Below are 23,112 nucleotides of genomic sequence, written 5' to 3'. Positions count from 1 at the left end.
TTAAAATAGCCAGGACTGATGGCTCACGCATGTAAGCCTAACTACTCAGGAGGCTGATCTCTGAGGATCACGATTCAAAGCCAGCCCGGGCAGGAAGTCTGTGAAACTCTTATTTCCAATTAACCACCAGAAAACAGGAAGTGGCTCTGTGGCTCAAGTGGTAGAGTATTTGCCTTGAGCTGAAGAGCTGAGGGACAGTGCCTAGGCCCAGGGTTTAAGCCCCACTACCACCACCAACAACAAAATTACATTAATTGTATAAGAGAAATTTAACTGTGACATTTCCACGAGCACAATGTATCCCCATCAAACTCGCTTCCTCTGTTACTCTTTCTTAAGACAGTTTCTGTGGGTATCATTGTTCTGTTTTCATACATGTAAATAAACGACTTCAAGCATGGCTGTATTTATTTCACATCTTGAGACTGATTTCTTTTCCTTCCTCGAAGTGATTCAGTTTGATAGTTACTTATGATTAAATACAGAATATATACAGATGAAGCCGCAGAAGCCCCATCCTTGGAGTGGAAATAAGCAGGCCATGTGACCTTCATTGGCCTTAGTTGACATTGGTTTCTGAACTTCAGTTGCTTTTTCTGCAAAATAGCCATAGAAATAATACTGATTCCATAATCTGTGATACATGCAAAGCCCTTAGCACAATGCAGTCACATAGATTGCCCACTGGCACTCTGTAGTTGCCGGCACACAGTAGGCACTATGTAAAGGCGGGCACACAGTGGGCACTCTATAACTGGTAGCTGTTACTGTTGTTTTAGGTCTCACGGGTCTGGAGGCAGAAGGAAACTTTGAAGATTCACACAGGCCACTAATCAATGATGCTGAGAATGAAGATGAATATGAGCCAAATTACTCAGTCCAGGAGGACAACCCTGTTACTCAAGTGAAGGCAATAGGCTTTCACCAGGCTTGCTGCCTTCCTGGAGTCATACCGGTAAGGACTGCAGTCTTCCCCACCAGGGAGGGATCCTGGTTTCTGGGAGTACTGTGCCTGAGGTAGAGCTGCTTTAATTTTTGGGACCTAGCCGAAGAATGCTCTGTGGAGTCCCTCAGCTTACCTCATAGCTGGTTCAGATCAACAGCCCCTTTTGCCAAAGTGACAGAGAGTAAATGGTTTCATCTTTAGGGGAGCTGTACTGTCTACAGCATGAGAGAGAGCCAAGGCACTGTGGGACAGATGGGTGTGGTCAAGCTTGACCCAGGAGCCCTGGTGTACTGACCCAGCCTGATCCAGCAGACAGCCAACAAAGCAAAACTGACTTGTTTTTTGTGGATCATGGGACTTGAACTCTGCGCCTGGGCACTGTCCCTCAGCTCTTCAGCACAAGGCTAGCACTCTACCACTTGAGCCACAGTGCCACTTCCAGTTTTCTGAGTGGCTTATTGGAGGTAAGAGTCTCACAGCCAGGTGCCAGTGGTTCATGCCCATAATCCTAGTGACTCAGGAGGCTGAGATCTAAGGATCATGGTTCAAAGTCAATCTAGGCAAGAAAGCCTATGAGACTCTAATCTCCAATAAACTACTCAGAAAAAGCTGGGAGTGGCACTGTGGCTCAAAAAGTAGAGCGCTAGCCTTTTTTTTTTTTTTTGGTCGGTTGTGGGGCTTGAACTCTGGGCTTGGTCTCTGTCCCTGCGCTCTTTAGCTCAAGGCAAGCGCTCTACCGCTTGAGCCACAGTGCCATTTCCGGTTTTCTAGTGGTTTTTATTGGAGATAAGAGTCTCATGGACTTTCCTGCTTGGGGTTGGCTTTGAACCGTGATCCTCAGATCTCAGCCTCCTGAGTAGCTAGAATGACAGGTGTGAGCCACCGTTGCCAGGGTAAATGCTATTTGGAAGCTTTTTTTAAAATCGGTTGTAGGGCCTGGTCTCTGGGCCTGGGCGCTGTCTCTCAGCTCTTCAGCTCAAGGTTAGTGCTCTACCACTTGAGCCACAGCGCCACTTCAGGCTTTTTCTGCTTATATGGTGCTGAGGTGTGGAACCCAGGGCCTCATGCACGTGAGGCAAGCACTTTACCACTGAGCCACCTTTCCCCGCCCCAGAGCACTAGCCTTGAGCACAAAGAGGCCAGGGATAGTGCCCAGTTCAAACCCCAGGACTGGCAAAAAAAATATGTGGGGCTTGAACTCTGGGCCTGGACTCTGTCCCTAAGCCTCTTTGTGGCCAAGCCTAGCACTCTACTATTTGAGCCACAGTGCCACTCCCAGCTTTTCCTGAGTAGTTTATTGGAGAAAAGAGTCTCATGCTAGGCCAGTGGCTCATGCCTGTAATCCTAGTTACTCAGGAGGCTGAGATCTGAGGATTGTAGTTCAGAGCTAGCTCAAGCAGGAAAGTCCAAGAAACTTTTATCTTCAGTAAACCACCAGAAAACCGGAAGTGGTGCTATAACTCAAGCGGTAGAGTGCTCACCTTGAGCTGAAGAGCTAAGGGACAGCACTCAGGCCCAGAGTTCAAGCCACATTACAAAAAAAAAAGAGTCTCATGGATTTTCCTGCGTGGGCTGGCTTTGAACCTTGATCCTCAGATCTCAGCCTCCTGAGTTGCTAGGATTTCAGGTGTTAGCCACCTGCACCCAGCTCATCTTTATTTTTTGGTGCTTGTACTGGGGCTTCAATTTGGCCTGGGTTCTGTCCCTTAGCTTTTTTTTTTTTTTTAATTTTTTTGTTTTTTGTTTTATGGCAGTTCTGGAACTTAAACTCTGGGCCTAGCCACTGACTCTGAACTCAAGGTTAGCTCCCTAACATTTGAACCACAGCTTTACTTTTGGCTTTTTGGGTTAGAGATGAGAGTCTCACAGACTTTTCTTTTTTTTTTTTTTTTTTTTTTTTTGGGTCCGGTCGTGGGGCCTGAACTCTGGGCCTGGGCACTGTCCCTCAGCTCTTCAGCTCAAGGCTAGCACTCTACCACTTGAGCCACAGCGCCACTTCCGGCTTTTTTCTTATGTGGTGCTGAGGAATCGAACCCAGGGCCTTGAGCATGCAAGGCAAGTGCTCTACCACTGAGCCACCTTCCCAGCCCTCTCACAGACTTTTCTGCTCAAGCTGGCTTTGAACCACTGACACCTGGTTGTCTAGTGTGTGTGTGTGTGTGTGTGTGTGTGTGTGTGCGTGTGTGTGCGCGCGCGCGCGCTAGTCATGGGCCTTGAATTCAGGGCCTAGGCACTGTCCCTGAACTTTCTTTTGCTCAAGGCTAGCACTCTACCACTTTTGCCACAGTGCCACTTCTGGCTTTTCTGTTTATGTAGTACTGAAGAATTGAACCCAGAGCTTCATGCATGCTCAGCAATCACTCTACCACTAAGCCACATTCCCAGCCCTGTCTATTACTTTTTTTGCTCAAGGTTGGTGGTCTGCCACTTGAACCACACCTCCACTTCTGGGTTTTTGGTAGTTAATTAGAGATAAAAGTGCCCTGGACTTAACTGCCCTGGCTGACTGTGAACCTCAGCCTCAGATCTTAGCCTCCTGAGTATCTGGGCTTACAGGGGTGAGCCCCTGACATCCAGCAAGTCTGTGCCATCTTATTTCACATTGATCACTTTGCTTCTGCTTGTGCCCTCCAACTATAAAAACTAACACTTCAAATGGGTAGTTCAGTGTATGTTAAAACACAGTGTTATTTCCTACTTTTCTCTAACCCTTAGAAATTCAGGTTTCTTTAGATCTGTTCTTCTGCTGAGGTATTACTTTCCAACCAGTTATTCAGATTCTCTGCTACCAATAGTCTGATTGTTGAGACAGAACTTAAATTTGTGGTGAGTAAAGGCAGAACTGTTCTAGTGAGCCTTTTGTGCTTCCCAGGCCATTGTTCTCAGGCAGGGGCAGGGACATAAAGGAAACCTCCTTGGCTTCCTCCTTTGTCTCTGGCAGGCTGTGTGGACAGCCGGCTCTGGTGATTGGGGTTTGGCTCTCTAGGGGGTGGCTGCTGTCCTGCCAGGGGCACACATTTAAAACACGTGTCTGCAGGGGATAGCAGCCAGCTCTGCGGCAGGAATATGCTAGGCAGACAGCCTTTGAAGTCAGCCCCTCTGCCTCTCCCCCTGTCTGTCCTTTGATGCTAAATGTCAGGATTTCCTGGTAAGAGTACTGTGTTGCACGTAAGTGTCCCAGCTCGGCCACCATTCTGAGCAGCTGTAACCAGCCTCCTTCGAAAGAGCTGAGAGGCCAATGACGACTGTGTTCCTTTGTTCTGATCCGCCGGACATGCTCTGCTCTGCTGCGGACTGGGGAACGCCGAGTGTGGGCACTCTGATCTGAAAGGTCTCATATGGATGCTTGTTTTTTAAACTTTTTTTTTTCCTAGTGCCTGTACTGAGGCTGAAACTCAGGGAATGGGTGCTGTCTCTTAGATTTTATTTTATTTTATTTATTTTTTGGGGGGTCCAGTCATGGGGCCTGAACTCTGGGCCTTGGATACTGTCCCTCAGCTCTTCAGCTCAAGGCTAGCGCTCTACCACTTGAGCCACAGCGCCACTTCCGGCTTTTTTTTTTTTTAACTTATGTGATGCTGAGGAGTCGAACCCAGGGCCTCATTCATGCAAGACAAGTGCTCTACCACTGAGCCACCTTCCCAGCCCTTAGATTTTATTTTATACTCTATCACTTGAGCCACTGATCCACTTGCAGCTCTCTTTTTTTAAAATTTATTTTTATTTTATTTTTTATTTATTTTTGTCACTCATGGGGCTTGAACTCTGGGCTTGGGTGCTGTCCTTCAGCTCTTCAGCTCAAGGCAAGCACTCTGTCATTTGAGCCACAGTGCCACTTCTGGTTTTCTAGTGGTTAATTGAAGAGGAGAGTCTCATGGACTTTCCTGCCCGGGCTGGCTTTGAACTGTGATCCTCAGATCTCAGCCTCCTGAGTAGCTAAGATTACAGGTGTGAGCCATCAGTGCCCAGCCTTTATTTTTATTTATTTATTTATTTTTTTGTCAGTCGTGGGGCTTGAACTCTGGGCCTGGGCGCTGTCCCTCAGCTCTTCAGCTCAAGGCGAGCGCTCTACCATTTGAGCTACAGCGCCACTTCCAGTTTTCTGGTGGTTTATTGGAGATAGGAGTCTCACGGTCTTTCCTGCCCCGGCTGGCTTTGGACCGCGATCCTCAGATCTCAGCCTCCTGAGTAGCTAGGATTACAGGCGTGAGCCACCAGTGCCCGGCTTTATTTATTTTTTTTATGCTGGTTCTAGGGCTTGAACTTAGAGTCTGAGCACTGTTCCTGAGCTTTTTTTTTTTTTCTTAATTATTGTGAAAGTACTGTACAGAGGGTTATAATTACATGGGCAAGATAATGAGTACATTTCTTATCAAGCATTGTAGCCTCCTCCTTTGTTTCTCCTTCCCATCCCTTCCCATCCTCCTCCCTCCCTGAGCTTTTTTTTTTTGGGTCCGGTCGTGGGACCTGAACTCGGGGCCTGGGCACTGTCCCTCAGCTATTCAGCTCAAGGCTAGCGCTTCACCACTTGAGCCACAGCACCACTTCCAGCTTTTTTCTTATGTGGTGCTGAGGAATTGAACCCAGGGCCTCAGGCATGCAAGGCAAGCGCTCTACCACTGAGCCAACTTCCCAGCCCCTCCCTGAGCTTTTTTGATCAAAGCTAACACTCTACCACTTGAGCCACAGCTCTACTTTTGGTTGTTTTGGTGGCTTTGAATCATGATCCACAAATCTCAGCCTCCTGAGTAGCAAGAATTATAGGCATGAATCACTAGTGCCCACCTTTATTTTCCAGCTGTTTTCTGGTTAAATTGAAGGTAAGAGTCTCCTAGACTTTCTTTCCTGCACTGGCTTCAAACCTTGACCCTCACCCTCAGATCTCAGCCTCCTGAGTAGCTATAATTACAGGCAGGAGCCACCAGCCCCTGTTGTTCCTTAGCTTTTTCTCTTAAGGATGGTGCTCTGCCACTTGAGCCACAGTCCCACTTCTTTTTTGTTTTCAACTTTGAATCTGTGGTTGAGTAACATTACTCTCCATGATTTACCATATGAAAATTGCAGGGAGTATCAACAAAGTTTGCATGCAGCAAAAGCTAGGGTGTTTGCTACATTTATTTGCTGGTGGCTAATTCCAGTTAGTGTCATGAAAAACTCACTTTTGTCTGAATACGGAAATAATGAGTATATTCCTGATCTTTTGGGTTCCAAATATCATTTTGCTCTACCTGAGAAGAGAGAAGGAATTGGGGTAATTTAAAAAATAGCCAGCCAGACATGTAGGTCACGCCTGTAATCTTAGCTACTCAGGAGGCTGAGATCTGGGGATCATGGTTCAAAGTCCACCCAGGCAAAAAAGTCCGTGAAACTCTTATCTCCGGTAAACCACCAGAAAACCGGAAGTGGTGCTGTGGCTCAAGTGGTAGAGTGCTTGCTTTGTGCTGAAGAGATGAGGGACAGAGCCCAAGCCCAGAGTTTAAACCCCATGACTGACAAAAAAGGAAAAGAAATAACCATGTTGCCAGGTGCTGGTGGCTCATGTCTTTAATCCTAGCTACTCTGGAGGCTGAGGTCTGAGGATCATGGTTTGAAGCCAGCCCTGGCAGAAAAGTCTATGAGACTCTTACCTCCAATAAACTACTTAGAAAAAGCCAGAAGTGATGCTGTGACTCAAGTGGTAGAATACTAGCCTTGAGCACAAAAAGGATCAGGGAGGGGCTGGGAAGGTGGCTCAGTGGTAGAGCTTGCCTTGCATGCATGAGCCCTGGGTTTGATTCCTCAGCACCACATAAGCAAAAAAGAAAAAAACCGGAAGTGGCGCTGTGGCTCAAGTGGTAGAGTGCTAGCTAGCCTTGAGCAGAAGAGCTGTGGGACAGCGCCCAGGCTCAGAGTTCAAGTCCCATGACTGGACCCCCCCCCCCAAAAAAAAGGATCAGGGATAGTGCCCAGGCCCTGAGTTCAAGCCCCAGTACTGGCAAAAAAAAAAAAAAAAGGAATAGCTATGTGTAATGATGAGTGCCAGGGGCTGATGCTTTAATCCTAGCTACTCAGGAGGCTGAGACCCAGAGGAGAGTGGTTCAGAGCCTGCCCAAGCAGAAAAGTCCATGAGATTCATGCATTCTACACACACACACACACACACACACACACACACACACACACACACACACACACACACACATATGTAAGTATATATTATACATATGAGCCATGTGTATTTTTTATTCCAACGACTTTTGTAGATATTAATAGGTATAAAGAGAAGAGGAGACTTGTGTTTTGCTTTACCTAAGACAAGTGATCATGCTGTATCTTGTTGAAAGCTGTGTGTTTTTCTTGTAGTACTCATTGGCCTACGCTTGCCTGAAGCTGGTGAATTACTCCTTCTTCTTCTGGCTGCCCTTTTATCTGAGTAACAACTTCAGATGGAAAGAAGCAGAGGCTGACCAGTTGTCAATCTGGTATGATGTTGGCGGAATCATAGGTATGTCTGTGTACACCTTTTTCTTTCTTTCTTTCTTTCTTTTTTTTTTTTTGTGCAGTCATGGGGTCAGCCACTAAGGGTCTGGAAACTGTCCTCGAGCTTTTGTGTTAAAGCTAGTGCTCTATCACTTTGAGCCACAGAACCATTTCCACTTTTTGGTGGTTAGTTGGAGATAAGTCTCTCAGACTTTGCTGCCCAGGCTGGCTTTGAACTGTACTTCTCAGATTTCAGCCTCTTGAGAAGCTAGGATTACAGATATAAGCCACTACACCTGGTCAACGTGCACTTTTGTCTGTGATAAAGACTCAGTCACTTGTAGTCTCTTGCTGGGTTAGAAAATCTGACTTCATTTAAGGTTTATTACTCACTCCACAGTCAGATTTTCCTAAACTGCCTTGCCAGTAAACAACCAAATTCCTTAAAAAAATAAAAAGTCTGTTGAGAGGAAAATCCACCAGACAGGGCTGTGATTTATGGGCTCTCTTTTCTTAGTCTGTGTTGATGGATCAGTTCTTTGTCTTGGGAAAGCTAGCAATCTCCTTAAATGCAACCCTTTTGTGCAACCCTTTTGTGCTCTTCCCATGATATTTGGCTGTCAGGCTGCTGGTGTGAAAGGTCCAAGAAGAATGGGAATGTGTTCATTTTGGGTACTTCCTCTCTCCCTGGGGAGAGCGCTCCCTCCCCCTCCCCCCTCCAGCTAACTAAGGCAGTGAAAAACCTACCTCAGTGGTAGATGGTCAGAGGTCCTGGAAGTGAGTACTTTGTAATTGCTGTTGTATACAACAGAGTTTTGTTTGATTGTTTCTTTCTTTCTTTTCTTTTTTTGGTCAGTGATGGGGCTTTAACTTAGGCCCTGGGCACCAAACTTAAGCTCAAGGCTAGTGCTCTACCACTTTGAGCCACAGAGCTACTCTGTATGAGTTTGCATTTTGAATTGTGGTGAGATTAAGTTCCCTAGCACATGTAAAGTATACAGTACAACCTTACATGATACACTGGTACTGTATTTGAATGTCACTGCCCTTATTCTTAGGTCCAGAGCCAAAGTTGATGTTGTTAGTTTAGACCTAACCATACCCCGATCCGTGGAAATTAAAATTTCATAGATGCCAAAGAAAGGTTGGAGTCAGGTGCTAGTGGCAATGCCTGTAATCCTATCTGTGCAGGAAGCTGAAACACAGACGATTGAAGGTCAAAGTCAGCCTTAGCAGAAAGGACTGTAAACTCTTTTTTTTTTTTTTTGGGTCTGGTCGTAGGGCCTGAACTCTGGGCCTGGGCGCTGTCCCTCAGCTCTTCAGCTCATGGCTAGCACTCTACCACTTGAGCCACAGCACCACTTCCAACTTTTTCTGCTTATGTAGTGCTGAGGAATCGAACCCAGGGCCTCATGCACGCAAGGCAAGCACTCTACCACTGAGCCACCTTCCCAGCCTGGACTGTAAACTCTTATCTCCTCCAATTAACTAGCAAAAATGCCAGACTAGCCGTATAGCTCAAGTGATAGAGTGCCAGCCAGAAGCAAAAACGCCAACCAAGACTGTGGCGGCCCTGATTTCAAGCCCCAGTGCTGGCAGAAAAATAAGGAAAGAAGGAAGAAAGGGAAGAAGGAAAGAAGGATGAAGGGGGTTGGGAAGGTGGCTCAGTGGTAGAGTGCTTGTCTTGCAAGCCTGAGGCCCTGGGTTCAATTCCTCAGCACCACATAAGCAAAAAGAAAAAAGCCGGAAGTGGCGCTGTGGCTCAAGTGGTAGAGCGCTAGCCTTGAGCTGAAGAGCTGAGGGACAGCGCCCAGGCCCAGAGTTCAGGCCCCACAACCGGACCCAAAAAAAAAAAAGAAGGATGAAGAAGGAAGGAAAAGGAAAGACAGAAGGAAAAGAAAGGAAGGAAAGGAAAAAAGAGAAAAAAGAAAGGAGGAATTGGGTTGATGATGTAGCTTAATGGTATGGGTAGAGTACTTGCCTTGCATGTGATCCCTGGGTTTGAAGCTCAGCACTATAAAACAAACACAAAACAAATTAAAATTAAAAAAATCCACTTAGACTTAGTTATTACCAAACCATTATTGTATTTAATTTTTTTCTTTTTAATTTTTTTTTTTTTTTGCCAGTCCTGGGGCTTGTACTCAGAGCCTGGGCACTGTCCCTGAGCTGCTTGTGTTCAAGGCTAGCACTCTACCACTTGAGCCTCAGAGCCACTTCCAGCTTTTTCTGTTTATGTGGTGCTGAGGAATGGAACCCAGGGCTTTGTGCATGCTAGGCAAGTACTCTACCACTAAGCCACATTCCCAGCCTTTTTTTTTTTTTTTTTTTTGGTATGGAGTTTGAACTCAGGTCCTGGGCACTGTCACTGAGTCTTTTTTCTCAAGGCTAGTGCTCTACCACTTTGAGCCATAGTGCCACTTCTGGTTTTTTCATGGTTAATTGGAGCTAAGAGTTTCATGGACTTTCTTGCCTGGGCTGACTTTGAACTGTGATATTCAGCCTCCTGGGTAGCTAGGATTATGGTTGTGAGCCACTGGCACCCAACTCTGTTGTTTTTATTTTAGAGATTTTTTTTGGGGTGGGGGGGGCTGCTCTTGGTAGCTTATACATTTGTTCATAAGCTCTCTTACAAAGCAGAAAACTCAGGAGAAGCACCCCAGCGTGTGTGTGTGTGTGTGTGTGTGTGTGTGTGTGCGCGCGTGTGCATGTGTGCGTGTGTGTGTGATTCCTCAGGCTTGAACTCAGGACCAGGGTCCTGCCTGGGTGCTCCACTTCCGGCTTTTGTTTTTTCTTCCCCTCAATTGGACATAGAGTCTCATGGACTTTCCTGCCCAGGCTAGCTTTGAACCATGATCCTCAAATTTCAGCCTCCTGAATAGCTAGGATTACAGGCATGAATCACCTGTGTCAGGCCCCAGCTTGTTTCTTTAAAAAACTCAGTAAGAGTGAGTAGTTTTAATGATCTCCTTTTTCTTTTCTATATCCTTTGATCTGCAGTCTGCTGACTGGCCATCATGGGATGTCACAGTGTCTTCCTAGAAAGAACTGATGAAGGAGGATGGGGGGAGAGGCAGTCATCTCTTTGGCTGAGTCCTTCAGAGGAGAGGGGGGTTCCTGGGGAGCATGCCTGGGGCCGCTCAGCTCCCTGGGAGCTGCTGTTGACTGCCATGTACTCTGTGGGTTGCAGGAGGAACTCTTCAAGGCTTCATCTCTGATGTGCTGCAGAGGAGAGCACCCGTGCTGGCCCTCAGCCTGCTCCTGGCCATCGGGTCCCTGGTTGGGTATAGCCGTAAGTATTCCTTAGCTGGTTTCTGTTTCCTGTCTCTTGGGAGCAAGCATTTGCGCAGACTCTGTAATCAGCCCTGGGAAGAGAGAGCCTGCCACCCGCTGCCAGGCATGACATGCCACCCTTTTGTCATCGAGGGAATGCCTGGGAGCTGTCATCCAGGCTTTATTTGCGTAGAGAGGAAACAGGCCTCTCCTCTACTTTGTGGATTTGTTTAAAAGCTGGCTTGGGAGTCTATGTGCTTTGTTTGAGGAGTAGCTCCAGAGGGACAGCATTAAAGAGACAATAAAACCATAAAAGGGGGTGAGGTTTCAGGAGGGGAGAGATGGTAATTAGTAGGCTTGGTGTATGTGTGCTAAAGATGTGTAGAGTTTCTAGCTTTTACAAGTCTCATTAGCTTGAGCTCAGTGAGAGACAGACATTACAAATAAAGTTGGAAGAGACAATGAGAGAGTTCTGACTCTCTTTGTTGTCTCTAGGAGGGATTTGTGAGGCCACAAACATTCAGACCCCTGTATCCTGTTCTTTTTTCTTTTTTTGTGCCAGTACTGGGGATTGAACTCAGAGCTGGGGTGCTGTCACTTAGCTTTTTCCCTCAAGGCCAGTGCTCTACCACCTCAGCTCCATGTCTGTGGTTAATTGGAGATAGGAATCACATGTACTTCATGGGCTGGCTTTGAACCTGGATCCTCAGAGCTCAGCTTCCTGAGTAGTTAGGATTACAGGCATGAGCCACTGGTGTCTGTCTTTGCAACCACTTTTTAAGTCACCAAAGCGTGTCTGTCTCCTTACAGGGTCTCCGAATGATAAGTCCATCAACGCACTTCTGATGACCGCCACAGGTATGGCTGCCTGGAAACATCTGTCACACTGATGCTAAGGCCTTAGTTATGGAGATCTCAAATGATAGCAGGGCCTCTCTTTCCAGTTTTACTTATTTTCTCCTCTGGCCTCTTGTAACAGAAACGATCTGTATTGGGAGAGTTGGTTGTAGCCCTAGTTCCAGGTATGACTTCAGGAAGTGATCTGGAAAGAAGCCGCATTGGGAGCTAGTTCTTCCTGTATTAGAATTGGCCGTGGTTTCTGGGTGCAGTGAGTCCAATTAGACATCGTAGCGTGGAAAAATGACTTGTTTTTAACCCTTCAGCTCCTCTCAGGGAGTGAGTTGCTCAGCTCCACAAGGCACCTGGCACCCATTCCAGTCACGTGACCCAGTTTCTGCCAGATTCTTGGGCTACCTGCAGACACCCTGCAGGTTTAGAGTGACCTTTATGTCTCCCCTCTTCTTCAATGTGTTGTTGAAGTGGGGTGGTCAAAGGCTTGGGTGACGGCAGCTCTTACGGTAGAACTTTACGCGCTGCTCATGAGTGTCTTTATGAGCTCAGACCTGAGAGTCAGGAAGGCTTCCTGTTTCACTATTTTTATCTCTTTAGATTCTATTATTAAAGTGCCACATAATTCAAGAGGGATTCCAGCAAAGTAGATGCTAATCAGTCTGGAGATGATACTATCTGGAAGAATTTCCTTATTTTCTCCAACATATTAATTAAAATGCTGCAATGATATTTTTGCCTTATCTAGGAGATTGCTAATGTTAATTATAGCATCATGTTTTAATAGGCACCTGTTCTGTTTGTATGTTTCAGGGTTTTTTATCGGTGGACCTTCTAACATGATTAGCTCAGCCATTTCTGCAGACCTAGGTCGCCAGGAGCTGATTCAAGGGAGCAGCGAGGCATTGGCCACTGTCACGGGGATTGTGGATGGGACCGGGAGCATTGGCGCCGCTGTGGGCCAGGTGAGACGGCAGAACCTGGACGGGGGCTGGGTTGCAGTGAGCCTCCCTCCCCCGCAGAGGGCAGGCGAGGGGCTGGGATTCCCCGCTGGCTCTCCTCATTTGTGCTGTCCTCCTGAGCCCCAGCAGGTGGCGCTCGTGTTCTGGGGACCGCTGTTGCCAGAGCCTTAGGTTCTGATTCTCCTGTAAGGCCAAGTGAATGGGTGCCTGTGTGGAAGGCCTTCTGCCTTTTTTACTTCCTTCTTTCTACTTTCACTTCTAGATCATTCCTGTCTGCCATGACTTTACAACTCTGCCTCTTCACCCCAGTCTGTTGCCTCCTTGTTCCCAAGCCAGGGGGGTACCAATGAGACACTTGTCCCGCCTTTTGTCTCTCCTGTGCTTCCCTACCAAACGCACACCTACACATTCTTCTCCTGGACCTCGCCCTTTATAACCTGGGCGGGGCTCTGGCTTCCTTTTCCATGGGTGGCATTTTCTACTTGTCTTTCCTTACCCATGTGTTCTCAGCGAAGTGGGCCAACAGAACTGGCACTTCTGGGAGTATATTTTATTCCAAATGTCTCACCTGCCAGTGTTGAGATCCCTAACGGAACGTGGCTTGGCTCGCCACTGACCTTCAGGGTTGGAGAAACATTTCCTTCTGTCTGGAGTGGAGCCTCATTAGCCGGGTTGAGTGTTTAATGCCTGCCTGTTACCTACGCAGTGAAATTACAGACTCCATGACTTAAGATGGAAACTGCAGCCTGGCTCTCAGCCACTCTGCGCTCCTGGGATCGCTTTGTGGCTTCTATCTTCCTCTGAGTTCCAGAAAAGGCTTTACTATTTCTCCTTTTTTTTTTTGCCAGTCCTGGGGCTTGAACTCAGGGCTTGGGCACTGTCCCTAAGCTTCTTTTGCTCAAGGCTAGCATTTTACCACCTGAGCCAAGCACCCCTTCTGGCTTTTTTTGTGTATGTGGTACTGAGGACTCGAACCCAGGGCCTCATGCATGCTAGGCGAGCACTCTACCACTGAGCCACCTTCCCAGCCCCTATTTCTCCTCCTTGCTCAGGGTTAATGCTATGCTACCTGAGTCACAACTCCACTTCTGGCTTCTTTGGTGGTTAATTGGAGATCAGAGTCTCGTGGACTTCGCTGCCTGGGCTGGTCTTTGAAGGATCCTCAGAGCTCAGTCTCCTGAGTAGCTAGGTTACATGTCAGAGCTACTGTGCCTGGTCTTAGTGCATACTCACATATCTCTGGTGCTCAGTGGGCTTAAACTTGAGTGTCTCCAGGAGAAATGAGAACAAATGTCCACTTCCATCCTTCTATGTGAATGTTCTACAGCTGCATTCTCGTGGTAACTACAAAGTAGAAACAAATCCATCAGTTTATGAGTGGATAAACAAAACATGGTATATCCATTCAGTGGAGTATTATTCAGCAGTGAGGAAGGAATGAAGGATAGATAGATGCTATGTAGATGGACATGAAAGTATGATGTAGAAGCTGGTCATGAAAGACCACATCATATATACTATTTCATTCTCATGAGATGTCCAGAATACAGTTAGTGTTGTATAGGGTTGAGTTGTGGTGGCAAGCGACTTCTGAGGAATGTAAGATTTCCTTTAGGGTCAGTGATCACCTGGTAAAATTATATCAAGTCATAACTCCAGACATTCTAAAAACCATTGAGCTGTGCATCTATGTTACCTAAATTACACATTGACAAAGCTGTTGTTCTTTTAAAAAAAAAAGGTGTAGTCAGAATTTGGAGGCAGTGTGTTAGGGCGTTTCTGGGTGATGAGACTTGCCTCAAACTCCTGCTGCTCCTGCTTCAGCCTGTGAGCGCTGAGGTTTCAGGTATGTGCTAGTGTGCCTCACTAGACTTCTGCTTTTGTGAGTTGTATGATGAGGCCTAGATTAAATCATTGAGTTGCCCTGCCTTAACTTCTCCCACTTAGATATTTCAGTAGTAATGTGTTAGCTCTCGTTTAGTCAGTTGATTTTTGACAAGGGTGTCAATGGGAAAAGAATGGTCTTTTCATTAATGCTACAAGGAATGATATCCACATGCAAAAGGTATACATGTATATATATTATTATTATTACTATTTTTTGTTGGTCATGGGTCTTAAACTCTAGGCCTTGAGCTCTTCAGCTCAAGGCTAACACTCTACTACTTGAGCCAAAGTGCTACATCTGGCCTTTTCTGCTTATGTGGTGCTGAGGAATCCAACCCAGGGCCTCATGCATACAAGGCAAAAGTACTCTACCACTGAGCCACCTTCCCAGCCCCATATATTTTTTTATACTACATAAAATTAATTAGAAAAGTGTTAAAGGCCTAAGCTAAAATTGTAAAACTCTTAAATGGAAACAGGGACAGATCTTCCTGATCAATATTTACATATGTCCAGTAACACACACAAGAAGACTCCCAGTATTCTTAGTCATCAGGGAAATGCAAATCAAGAACATAATTGGTGGGCTGGGAAGGTGGCTCAGTGGTAAAATGCTTGCCTTGCATGCATGAGGCCCTGGGTTTGATTCCTCAGCACCACATCAGCAGAAAAAGCAGGAAGTGGCGCTATGGCTCTAGTGGTAGAGCGCTAGCCGTGAGCTGAAGAGCTGAGGGACAGCGCCCAGGCCCAGAGTTCAGGCCCCATGAATGACAAGAAAAAAAAAAAATCAGGAGATAACAAGGACATGGAGAAATGAGTCTTATATTACTGGAGAAAAAACAAAATGGTGCCACTTCAGTGGAAAACGCCAGGGTTTTCTCAGTAAGAACCAAAACCAAAAAAACTTTAAACCTAGAATTCTTTTTTTTTTTTTTTTTTTTTTTTTGAGGCCGGTCGTGGGGCCTGAACTCTGGGCCTGGGCGCTGTCCCTCAGCTCTTCAGTTCAAGGCTAGCACTCTACCACTTGAGCCACAGCGCCACTTCCGGCTTTTTTCTTTTTGCTTATGTGGTGCTGAGGAATCGAACCCAGGGCCTCATGCATGCAAGGCAAGTGCTGTACCACTGAGCCACCTTCCCAGCCCCTAAACATAGAATTCTTTTTTATTTTTTGTTTTTGGGTCCAGTCGTGGGGCCTGAACTCTGGGCCTGGGCGCTGTCCCTCAGCTCTTCAGCTCAAGGCCAGTGCTCTACCAGTTGAGCCACAGTGCCACTTCCGGCTTTTTTCTTTTTGCTTATGTGGTGCTGAGGAATCGAACCCAGGGCCTCATGCATGTAAGGCAAGCGCTCTACCACTGAGCCACCTTCCCAGCCCATAAACCTAGAATTCTTATGTGACCCAACGATGCCACTCCTAGGATAGTTACCCTAAATTGGAAACAGGAATCAGGTATTTGTATGCCATTGTTCATTGTAGCCTTATTCTAATAACTAGGAAGGAGAAACAACTGTACAAAAGATGAGTGGATAAGCAAAATGGTATGTCCATTCATGGAGTACTGTTCAACCATTAGAAGAATGAAATTCTGATTCATGCTTACAACATGGTTGAAACTTTCAAACTGTATACTAAATGAGAGAAAGGAGGGAGAATGTACTCAGAATATTCAACATATATCCTATGAAACTAGGAATGTTGAGGGTAGGGATTGGATGGGAGAGAATGAAGAAAGGGTGGCATTGTTCAAGATGTATTGTACTTACAGAAACTGCTTTGCTGACTGGTAACTCTTTTATACAGTTGCTTAAAGATAATGAAACTATAATTGAAAACCTTTTTGCAAAGTGAGTTATGTCAGATAGACAAACAAAAAATACATGATTCACTTACTAGAACAGGAAAATGCATAGATTCAGAATGTAGATGAGTAGCCACAGGAGCTAGGAGAGAAGGACACAGACGTAGAGTTTACTGGGTGATGAAAACTTTGGTGTACACGCAGTGATGATGCTGTGCAGTGCTGTGTGCTTGACCGATGCCACTGGCTTGTGCTCTTAACAGTGATTGAAATGACAATTTTATGTCAAATATTAACCCTAATAAAAGAAAAAAAAAAGATTAAATGCCATTAGCTTCTTTTTAGTAATTGAAAGTAAAGTAGCTGGGCCCTGGTGGCTCACGCTTGTAATCCTAGCTACCCAGGGGGCTGAGGATGGAGGTTCAAAGCCAACCTAGGCAGGAAGGTGTGTGAAAGTATGTAAGACTCGTATCTGATTAACTATCAAAATGCGGGAAATGGAGCTGTGGCTCAAGTGGTAGTGTGCTAGTCTTAAGCAAAAAAGTTAAGTGACAGAGCCTGGGCCCTGAGTTCAGGCTCCAGTACTGACTTTAAAAATAAAAGTATGATGGGCGGTGGTGGCTTATGCCTGAAATCCTAGCTACTCAGGAGGCTGAGATCTGAGGATCTCAGTTCAAAGCCACCGGGGGCAGGAAAGCCTGTCAAACTCTTATCTCCAGTTAACTAACAAAAAAACGGAAATGGTGCTGTGACTCAAGTGGTAGAATGCTCGCCTTGAGGTGAGGAGCTCAGGAACAGCGCGCAGGCCCAGAGTTCAAGCCCCACAATCGACAAAAATATAAAAAACTAAAAAAGTAAAGTAAAAGAAGATGTTGTAGCATTCAGGATGGCCACGTTGACACAGCTTACAGGAAGTGGTGTGCTGGAGAGGAAGTGTTGGTGAACGCATCCACAGGTACTTCCGTTGAAGACGATCAAGGTGGGAGTGGCTGGAGGATGCTCACCTCCTCCTCTCTGAAAAGCAAAGAGAATCGATATCCCCCTTCTGAACTTAGACTTTTACTAGACAAGTTGTGTATTACACTCTACAGGCTTCCAAAAGGAGCCATTAGTAAAATTTAGATGGAGCTGGGTATGGCGCATACCTGTAAGTCCAGGAGTTGGGGTCTGAAGATGGGAGATGTGAGTGCAAGGCCAGACAGGGCTACATAGCGAGTTCCTGTAGTCCATAAAGAGAATGAGTGAATGAATAAACAAATGAGGAGATAAAAAAGCTTGAATGGAAGTGTGTGGAAAAGCTTTGTAAATATGAAAACATATAAACCTTCACTCTCCACGTGTTTTCTAAAATAGCCTGTTTAGCTGGGTGCTGGTGGCAGATACCTGTAACCTTCCCTATGCAGGAGGCTGAGATCTGAGGATCTATGTTCAAAGTCAGGCATACAGATCCTCAAGATTCATATCTCGAATTAACCAGCAAAGAGCTAGGATCGGAGGCCTGGATTATCTGTACAATACCTGCTGTGAATGAAAAAAAACCTAGTGAGAATGAGGACTTGAGTTTAGGTCCTAGCATGGGCACTAAAAGGAAGGAAGGGGGGCTGGGAAGGTGGCTCAGTGGTAGAGCGCTTGCCTTGCATGCCTGAGGCCCTGAGTTCGATTCCTCAGCACCACATAAGCAGAAAAAGCCGGAAGTGGCACTGTGGTTCAAGTGGTAGAGCACTAGCCTTGAGCTAAATTGCTGAGGGACAGCGCCTAGGCCCAGAGTTGAAGCCCCATGACAGACAAAAAGAAAAGCCAAGAGGGGAGGGGGGAGGCTGGGAAGGGATGTGAAGGGTAAACAAAGGAGGAGGCTGCAATGCTTGGTAAGAAATGTACGCATTATCCTGCCCATGTAACTGTAACTCCTCTGTACAGTATGTTCACAAATAAAATTAAATTAAATTAAAAAAAAAAAAAAGAAAAGCAAGGAAGGAAGGAGGAAGTAGGAAGAGAAGGAAGGAAGAAGAGAGGGAAGGGAGAAGGAGAGGGAGGAATCTACTTTTTTAGCTATTTGATTTTTTTTTTTTTTTTTTTTTTTGGGTCCAGTCGTGGGGCCTGAACTCTGGGCCTGGGTGCTGTCCCTCAGCTGTTCAGCTCAAGGCTAGTGCTCTACCACTTGAGCCACAGCGCCATTTCCAGCTTTTTTCTTTTTGCTTATGTGGTGCTGAGGAATCGAACCCAGGGCCTCAGGCATGCAAGGCAAGCACTCTACCACTGAGCCACCTTCCCAGCCCCTTAGTTATTTGATTTTATTTAAAAAAATTTTTTTGAGGCAAGGTCTTACTGCTGCCCAGCCTGGTTTTGAACTTGAGATCATACTCCCTCTGCCTTCTGAGTGCTGGGAATACAGATGTGTATCTCTGCACCTGGTTCATTCTATCAAATGATAAATACTTAAATTTTAATTTGCTTTTGTCTTCTTTAGTATTTGGTGTCTTTGATCCAGGACAACCTAGGATGGATGTGGGTTTTCTACTTTTTCATTCTCATGGTAAGTATGTACCTCTTTTTTTTTTTTTGTCAGTGTGGGGCTTGAACTCTGGGCCTGGGCGCTGTCCCTCAGCTCTTCAGCTCAAGGCTAGCACTCTACCACTTGAGCCACAGCACTACTTTTGGGTTTCTAGTGGCTTGTTAGAGATTAGAGTCTTATGGACTTTTCCTGCCCAGGCTGGCTTTTGAACCATAATCCGCAGATCTCAGCCTCCTGAGTAGCTAGGATTACAGGCGTGAGCCACAGGTACCTGGCTGTACCTCTTTTAACTAACCATTTTTATGAAAACTAATTTAGTTCAGGACATTTACTAATTACTTATTGAAACCAACAAAATTGGTGATTGCTTTTAAAGATCCTATTTGTGAAAATAGTTTTTTGGGGGTGGGGCCAGTCCTGGGACTTGAACTCAGGGCATGGGTGCTGTTCCTCACCTATTTGTGCTCAAGGTTAGCACTCTACCACTTGAGCTACAGGATCACTTTTGGCTTTTTCTGAGTAGTTTATTGGAAATAAGAGTCTCATGGATTTTTCTGCCCAGGATGGCTTCAACTTTGATCCTCAGATCTCAGCTTCCCGAGTAGCTAGGATACAGGCATGAGCCACTGGTGCCTAGCTGAAAATAGCTTTTTTTGGGGTCCTAGTTCTGGGGTTTGAACTCAGGGCCTGAATACTGTCCCTAAGATTTTTGCTCAAGGCTAATGCTTTACCACTTGAGCTACAGCTCAGTTTTGGCTCTTTGGTGTTTAATTAGAGATGAGAGTCTTACAGAATTTCCTGCCCAGGCTGGCTTCAAACTATGATCCTCAGATCTCAGCCTCCTGAATAACTAGGGTTACAAGCGTGGACCACAAGTGCCCAGCTGAAAAGTAACATTTTCTTAGTCTAAAAGACACACTTTTGGGATTGGAGGCGTGGCTCAGTTGGTAAAGCACCAGCCCGTGAGTGAAAGATCAGGTACCAAGTTAGCTAGCTGGCTAAGTTCTTGATCTGAGTGTAATGAGCATTGCCATTTTTAGTTCTAACAAATCAAGACTTACTTAAATCTTGCCAACCATTAATCAGCGTGTTCTTCTAGGCTGCCGTCTGTCTGCTACCTGTAATTTGGGAATTCTGAAGGAAATTAGCATGGGCCCAAGCAAAGCGGGGTTAGGGCAGCCATGCAGGAGCCTGTGCAGGCTCTTGTCGCTGAGATAGTTCTGTCTTGGACATTCTTAGCTGGGATTTTGTGCTCTGGGAAACATCCAGTACAGAAGATGGCTGTGTGCTTTTAATGGCGGCTTCCTGTTGAACCACCACATGGCCTTCTCTTACATGATTGGCCGGGCAGTGCCCACGACTGGTCAGCGGAAAGTCTGGCGCGGCTTGTATCCTCAAGAGGGCGTGTTCAGTATCTAGGCTGGCTTAACTGGAGGCAGCTGTCTTCTAGCCGCTCCATGGAGCCGGAGGTAGTGCAACTGTAGCAAGTCCCCGAAGCCCTCAAGCGCTGGCCTTCCATCTTCTAACCCCGCTAAGCAGAGGGGGCCCCTTCAGATGAACCTCCTGCTGTGACCCTATTGACAAATGTTTTTTTTTTGGTCCGGTCGTGGGGCCTGAACTCTGGGCCTGGGCGCTGTCCCTCAGCTCTTCAGCTCAAGGCGAGCGCTCTACCACTTGAGCCACAGCACCATTTCTGGCTTTTTCTGCTTATATGGTGCTGAGGAATCGAACCCGGGGCCTCATGCATGCAAGGCAAGCACTCTACCACTGAGCCACCTTCCCAGCCCCCTATTGGCAAATGTTGCAGAAAAAACCCTTGATTTAGTTGGGACGGGTGGCTTATACCTATAATCCTCACTATTCAGGAGACTGAGGTCTGAGCTTAGACAATTGTGTACCTTTTTTTTTTTTTTTTTTTTTGCTGGTTCTAGGGTTTGAACATAGGGCATGGCACTTGCTCAGCTTGCTTCCTTGCTTGGCTGGTGCTTTACTCCTTGAGCCACACCTCTAGCCCTGCTTTTTGCTTGTTATTTGGGAGGAGGAGTGTCATAGACTTTTCTGCCTAGTCCAGCTTTGAACTTTGATACTTGATATCTCAAGTTACTTTGTATGAAGTCACAATTAATGTCTTAAGTCTAAGATGTTCAAAACATGGTGTCCATTGCTCAGGAGGTTGAGATCAGAAGGATCTTACTTTGAAGCTAGCCTGGAAAATCCTCAAAACTCTATCTCATGGGGCTGGGAAGATGGCTCAGTGGTAGAGTGCTTGCCTTGCATACTTGAGGTCCTGGGTTCGATTCCTCAGCACCATATAAGCAGAAAAAGCCAGAAGTGGTGCTGTGGCTCAAGTGGTAGAGCGCTCGCCTTGAGCTGAAGAGCTGAGGGACAGCGCCCAGGCCCAGAGTTCAAGCCCCATAACTGACAAAACAAAAACAAAAACAAAAAAACCCAACAAAACTCCCATCTCTAAAATAACCAGGAAAAAGCTGGGCTAGAGTCATGGCTGAAATGGTTGAGTACCTTAAGATAGCAAGCCAACAGAGCAAGTACAAGGCCCAGAGTTCAAACCCTGGCTCTGGCAAATAAAAACATGTTCTAACAGAGGGAAACGGTTGTGGGGAGCTACTGGCTCAAGCCTGTAATCCTAACTACTTAGAATGTTGAAATCTAGGGATCAGGGTTCAAAGCTAGCAAGTCCAGAAAAGTCTGAAACGCTTATCTCCAGTTAATCACCACAAAGCCGGAAGTAGAGCTGTGGCTCAAGTGGTAGAGCACTAACCTTGGGCAGAAGGAGCGCCCAGGCCCTGAGTTGAAGCCCCCCAATACTGGTTGACACCCTCGCCCTCCCCCCACAAGAAGAAACACGGTTGCTGCATGTTTAATTCTTTTTTCTCTTCACAGACAAGTTGTACAATTCTGTTTATCTCGCCATTAATAGCTAGAGAGATGTGCTCTCTGGTGCGGAGGGGACGAGCTCGCATGCTGAGCGAGTGACTGGCGCCGGAGGCGGCGGCGAGGACCACGGCGGCGCGCACGCGCGCAGGAGGACTGCTCATTGGGTCTTTAGCTCCCTGTCTGAGGGTTCAGGGCACCCGCAGGAGCCGGCTTTCTGCAGCCTCGCCAGCTGCCGAGACGCCTCCGGTAGAGGAGGCCGTGCTATTTTTCTACACTACAGGAATGATTGGCGATTTCTTTTTACTGTTGTTCTGTGAATGTACTGAATGGCATATGGACCCGCAGGCAGCCTTTGGTCGCCTGGTGAGGTTTATCCCTCTTGCCTTAGATACTGTGTCGGCCCTGGACCATGTTCTCCAGCCTTACGAGTTGCGTGAACGGAAGGCAGAGCCGGGAGGAGGGAGGGATCCATTGCGTTTTGCTTTGGCGCCCATGCCGGGAGTGGGGTCGCTTTGGAATAGCGAAGAGCGCCTGCTGGAGGAGCCACGAGCTGGGCACCGGATGAGCTGGGCACCGGATGGGCGTCTGAGACCGCACGCCTGCTGCGTGGCGCACCGCAGTCCTTTACTCCAGAAGCTCTTGGCTGCTTGCTCTCTTCCCACTTCACACGGGGACTCTGAGGGGTGGAGCCGTCGTCTCCCTTTCAAGGACAGATATCATGAACATTCCAGCTGGGACTTCCTCTCAAGCCACAGGCTGGGAGTGGTAGCGACCTCTGAGATCCTCCGCTTAGTTGGCTCTTAGAGGATTGCTCCGGGTTCCAGGACGTAACTCAGCAGACTAGAATTAGTGTGCCCTCAAGTCATGTGAATGGGTTGATGGTTGCCCGGCCTTGGGCCCTGTCCTCTTAGGAGATGGTGGTGTAAATGTCTGCTAGGCTGTCCTTTCTATATTAATCAATGTTGTAAGGTCGTTCTGTATATTTTAAATTATATAAGCAAATGAGGAAGTTGTGCAATTTTGAGAGATTCCTAATTTGCATTGGGTAGGGAATATTTTTTTTCAACCTCTGGCTTTATATTTCACAATGTGGTGCATTGATGAACTTGTTAATGTTATTGAATCATGCAGATTAAATATAATCATGCTGTTGTTCATTTACTGACATAAAGGGAAAGTAAACACAGGAAGGGAAAATAAACTGACTTTTTATAGTAAATATTTGTCTCATTATTTCCACTTCTGCCATGCGCTGTGTGTTCCGTCTTCATTTACCTTTCTGTGGTGCTGGGTGGAACCCAGGGCCCTTGCACGTGCTGTGCATGCATTCTGCGCTAGGCTGCACCCCAAACCCAGCTCCGGGTTGAAGTCTGGCAGTGTTAGGTGTCTGGGTGCTGTGGTCTGGGCGCTTCCTTCACAGCCTTGCCCAAGTGCACGTGCCCACGGGGGTGCCAGGGCCCCCTCCCAGCGTCTGTGAAGACTTGCCCCCTACCCAGAGTAGTCTGCAGGCTCTGTTGGGTTGTCTAGTTGAAG

General features: G+C 46.6%; 1 protein-coding gene across 2 annotated transcripts in view; it reads left to right on the top strand.

The window, feature by feature from the left end:
• The window catches only part of Slc37a3 (solute carrier family 37 member 3), a 56,081-nt gene extending 33,292 nt beyond the window's left edge, over positions 1-22,789 (top strand). For both annotated transcript variants that reach the window (XM_042677152.1, XM_042677151.1), the window contains exons 9-15: positions 780-955; positions 7,289-7,430; positions 10,596-10,697; positions 11,489-11,536; positions 12,341-12,492; positions 18,640-18,705; positions 21,586-22,789. In XM_042677152.1, the coding sequence (XP_042533086.1) occupies positions 780-955; positions 7,289-7,430; positions 10,596-10,697; positions 11,489-11,536; positions 12,341-12,492; positions 18,640-18,705; positions 21,586-21,678 (779 nt within the window). In that variant the 3' untranslated portion in view covers positions 21,679-22,789. The remainder of the gene's footprint in view (positions 1-779; positions 956-7,288; positions 7,431-10,595; positions 10,698-11,488; positions 11,537-12,340; positions 12,493-18,639; positions 18,706-21,585) is intronic.
• The last annotated feature ends 323 nt before the right edge of the window (positions 22,790-23,112 follow it).

The sequence above is a fragment of the Dipodomys spectabilis genome, unplaced genomic scaffold (assembly GCF_019054845.1).
Source record: "Dipodomys spectabilis isolate Male_0828 unplaced genomic scaffold, ASM1905484v1 ptg000034l, whole genome shotgun sequence".
Classification (NCBI taxonomy): Eukaryota; Metazoa; Chordata; class Mammalia; order Rodentia; family Heteromyidae; genus Dipodomys; species Dipodomys spectabilis.
The sequence above is the reverse complement of the archived record's forward strand: the minus strand, read 5'-3'. Positions and strand labels throughout refer to the sequence as shown.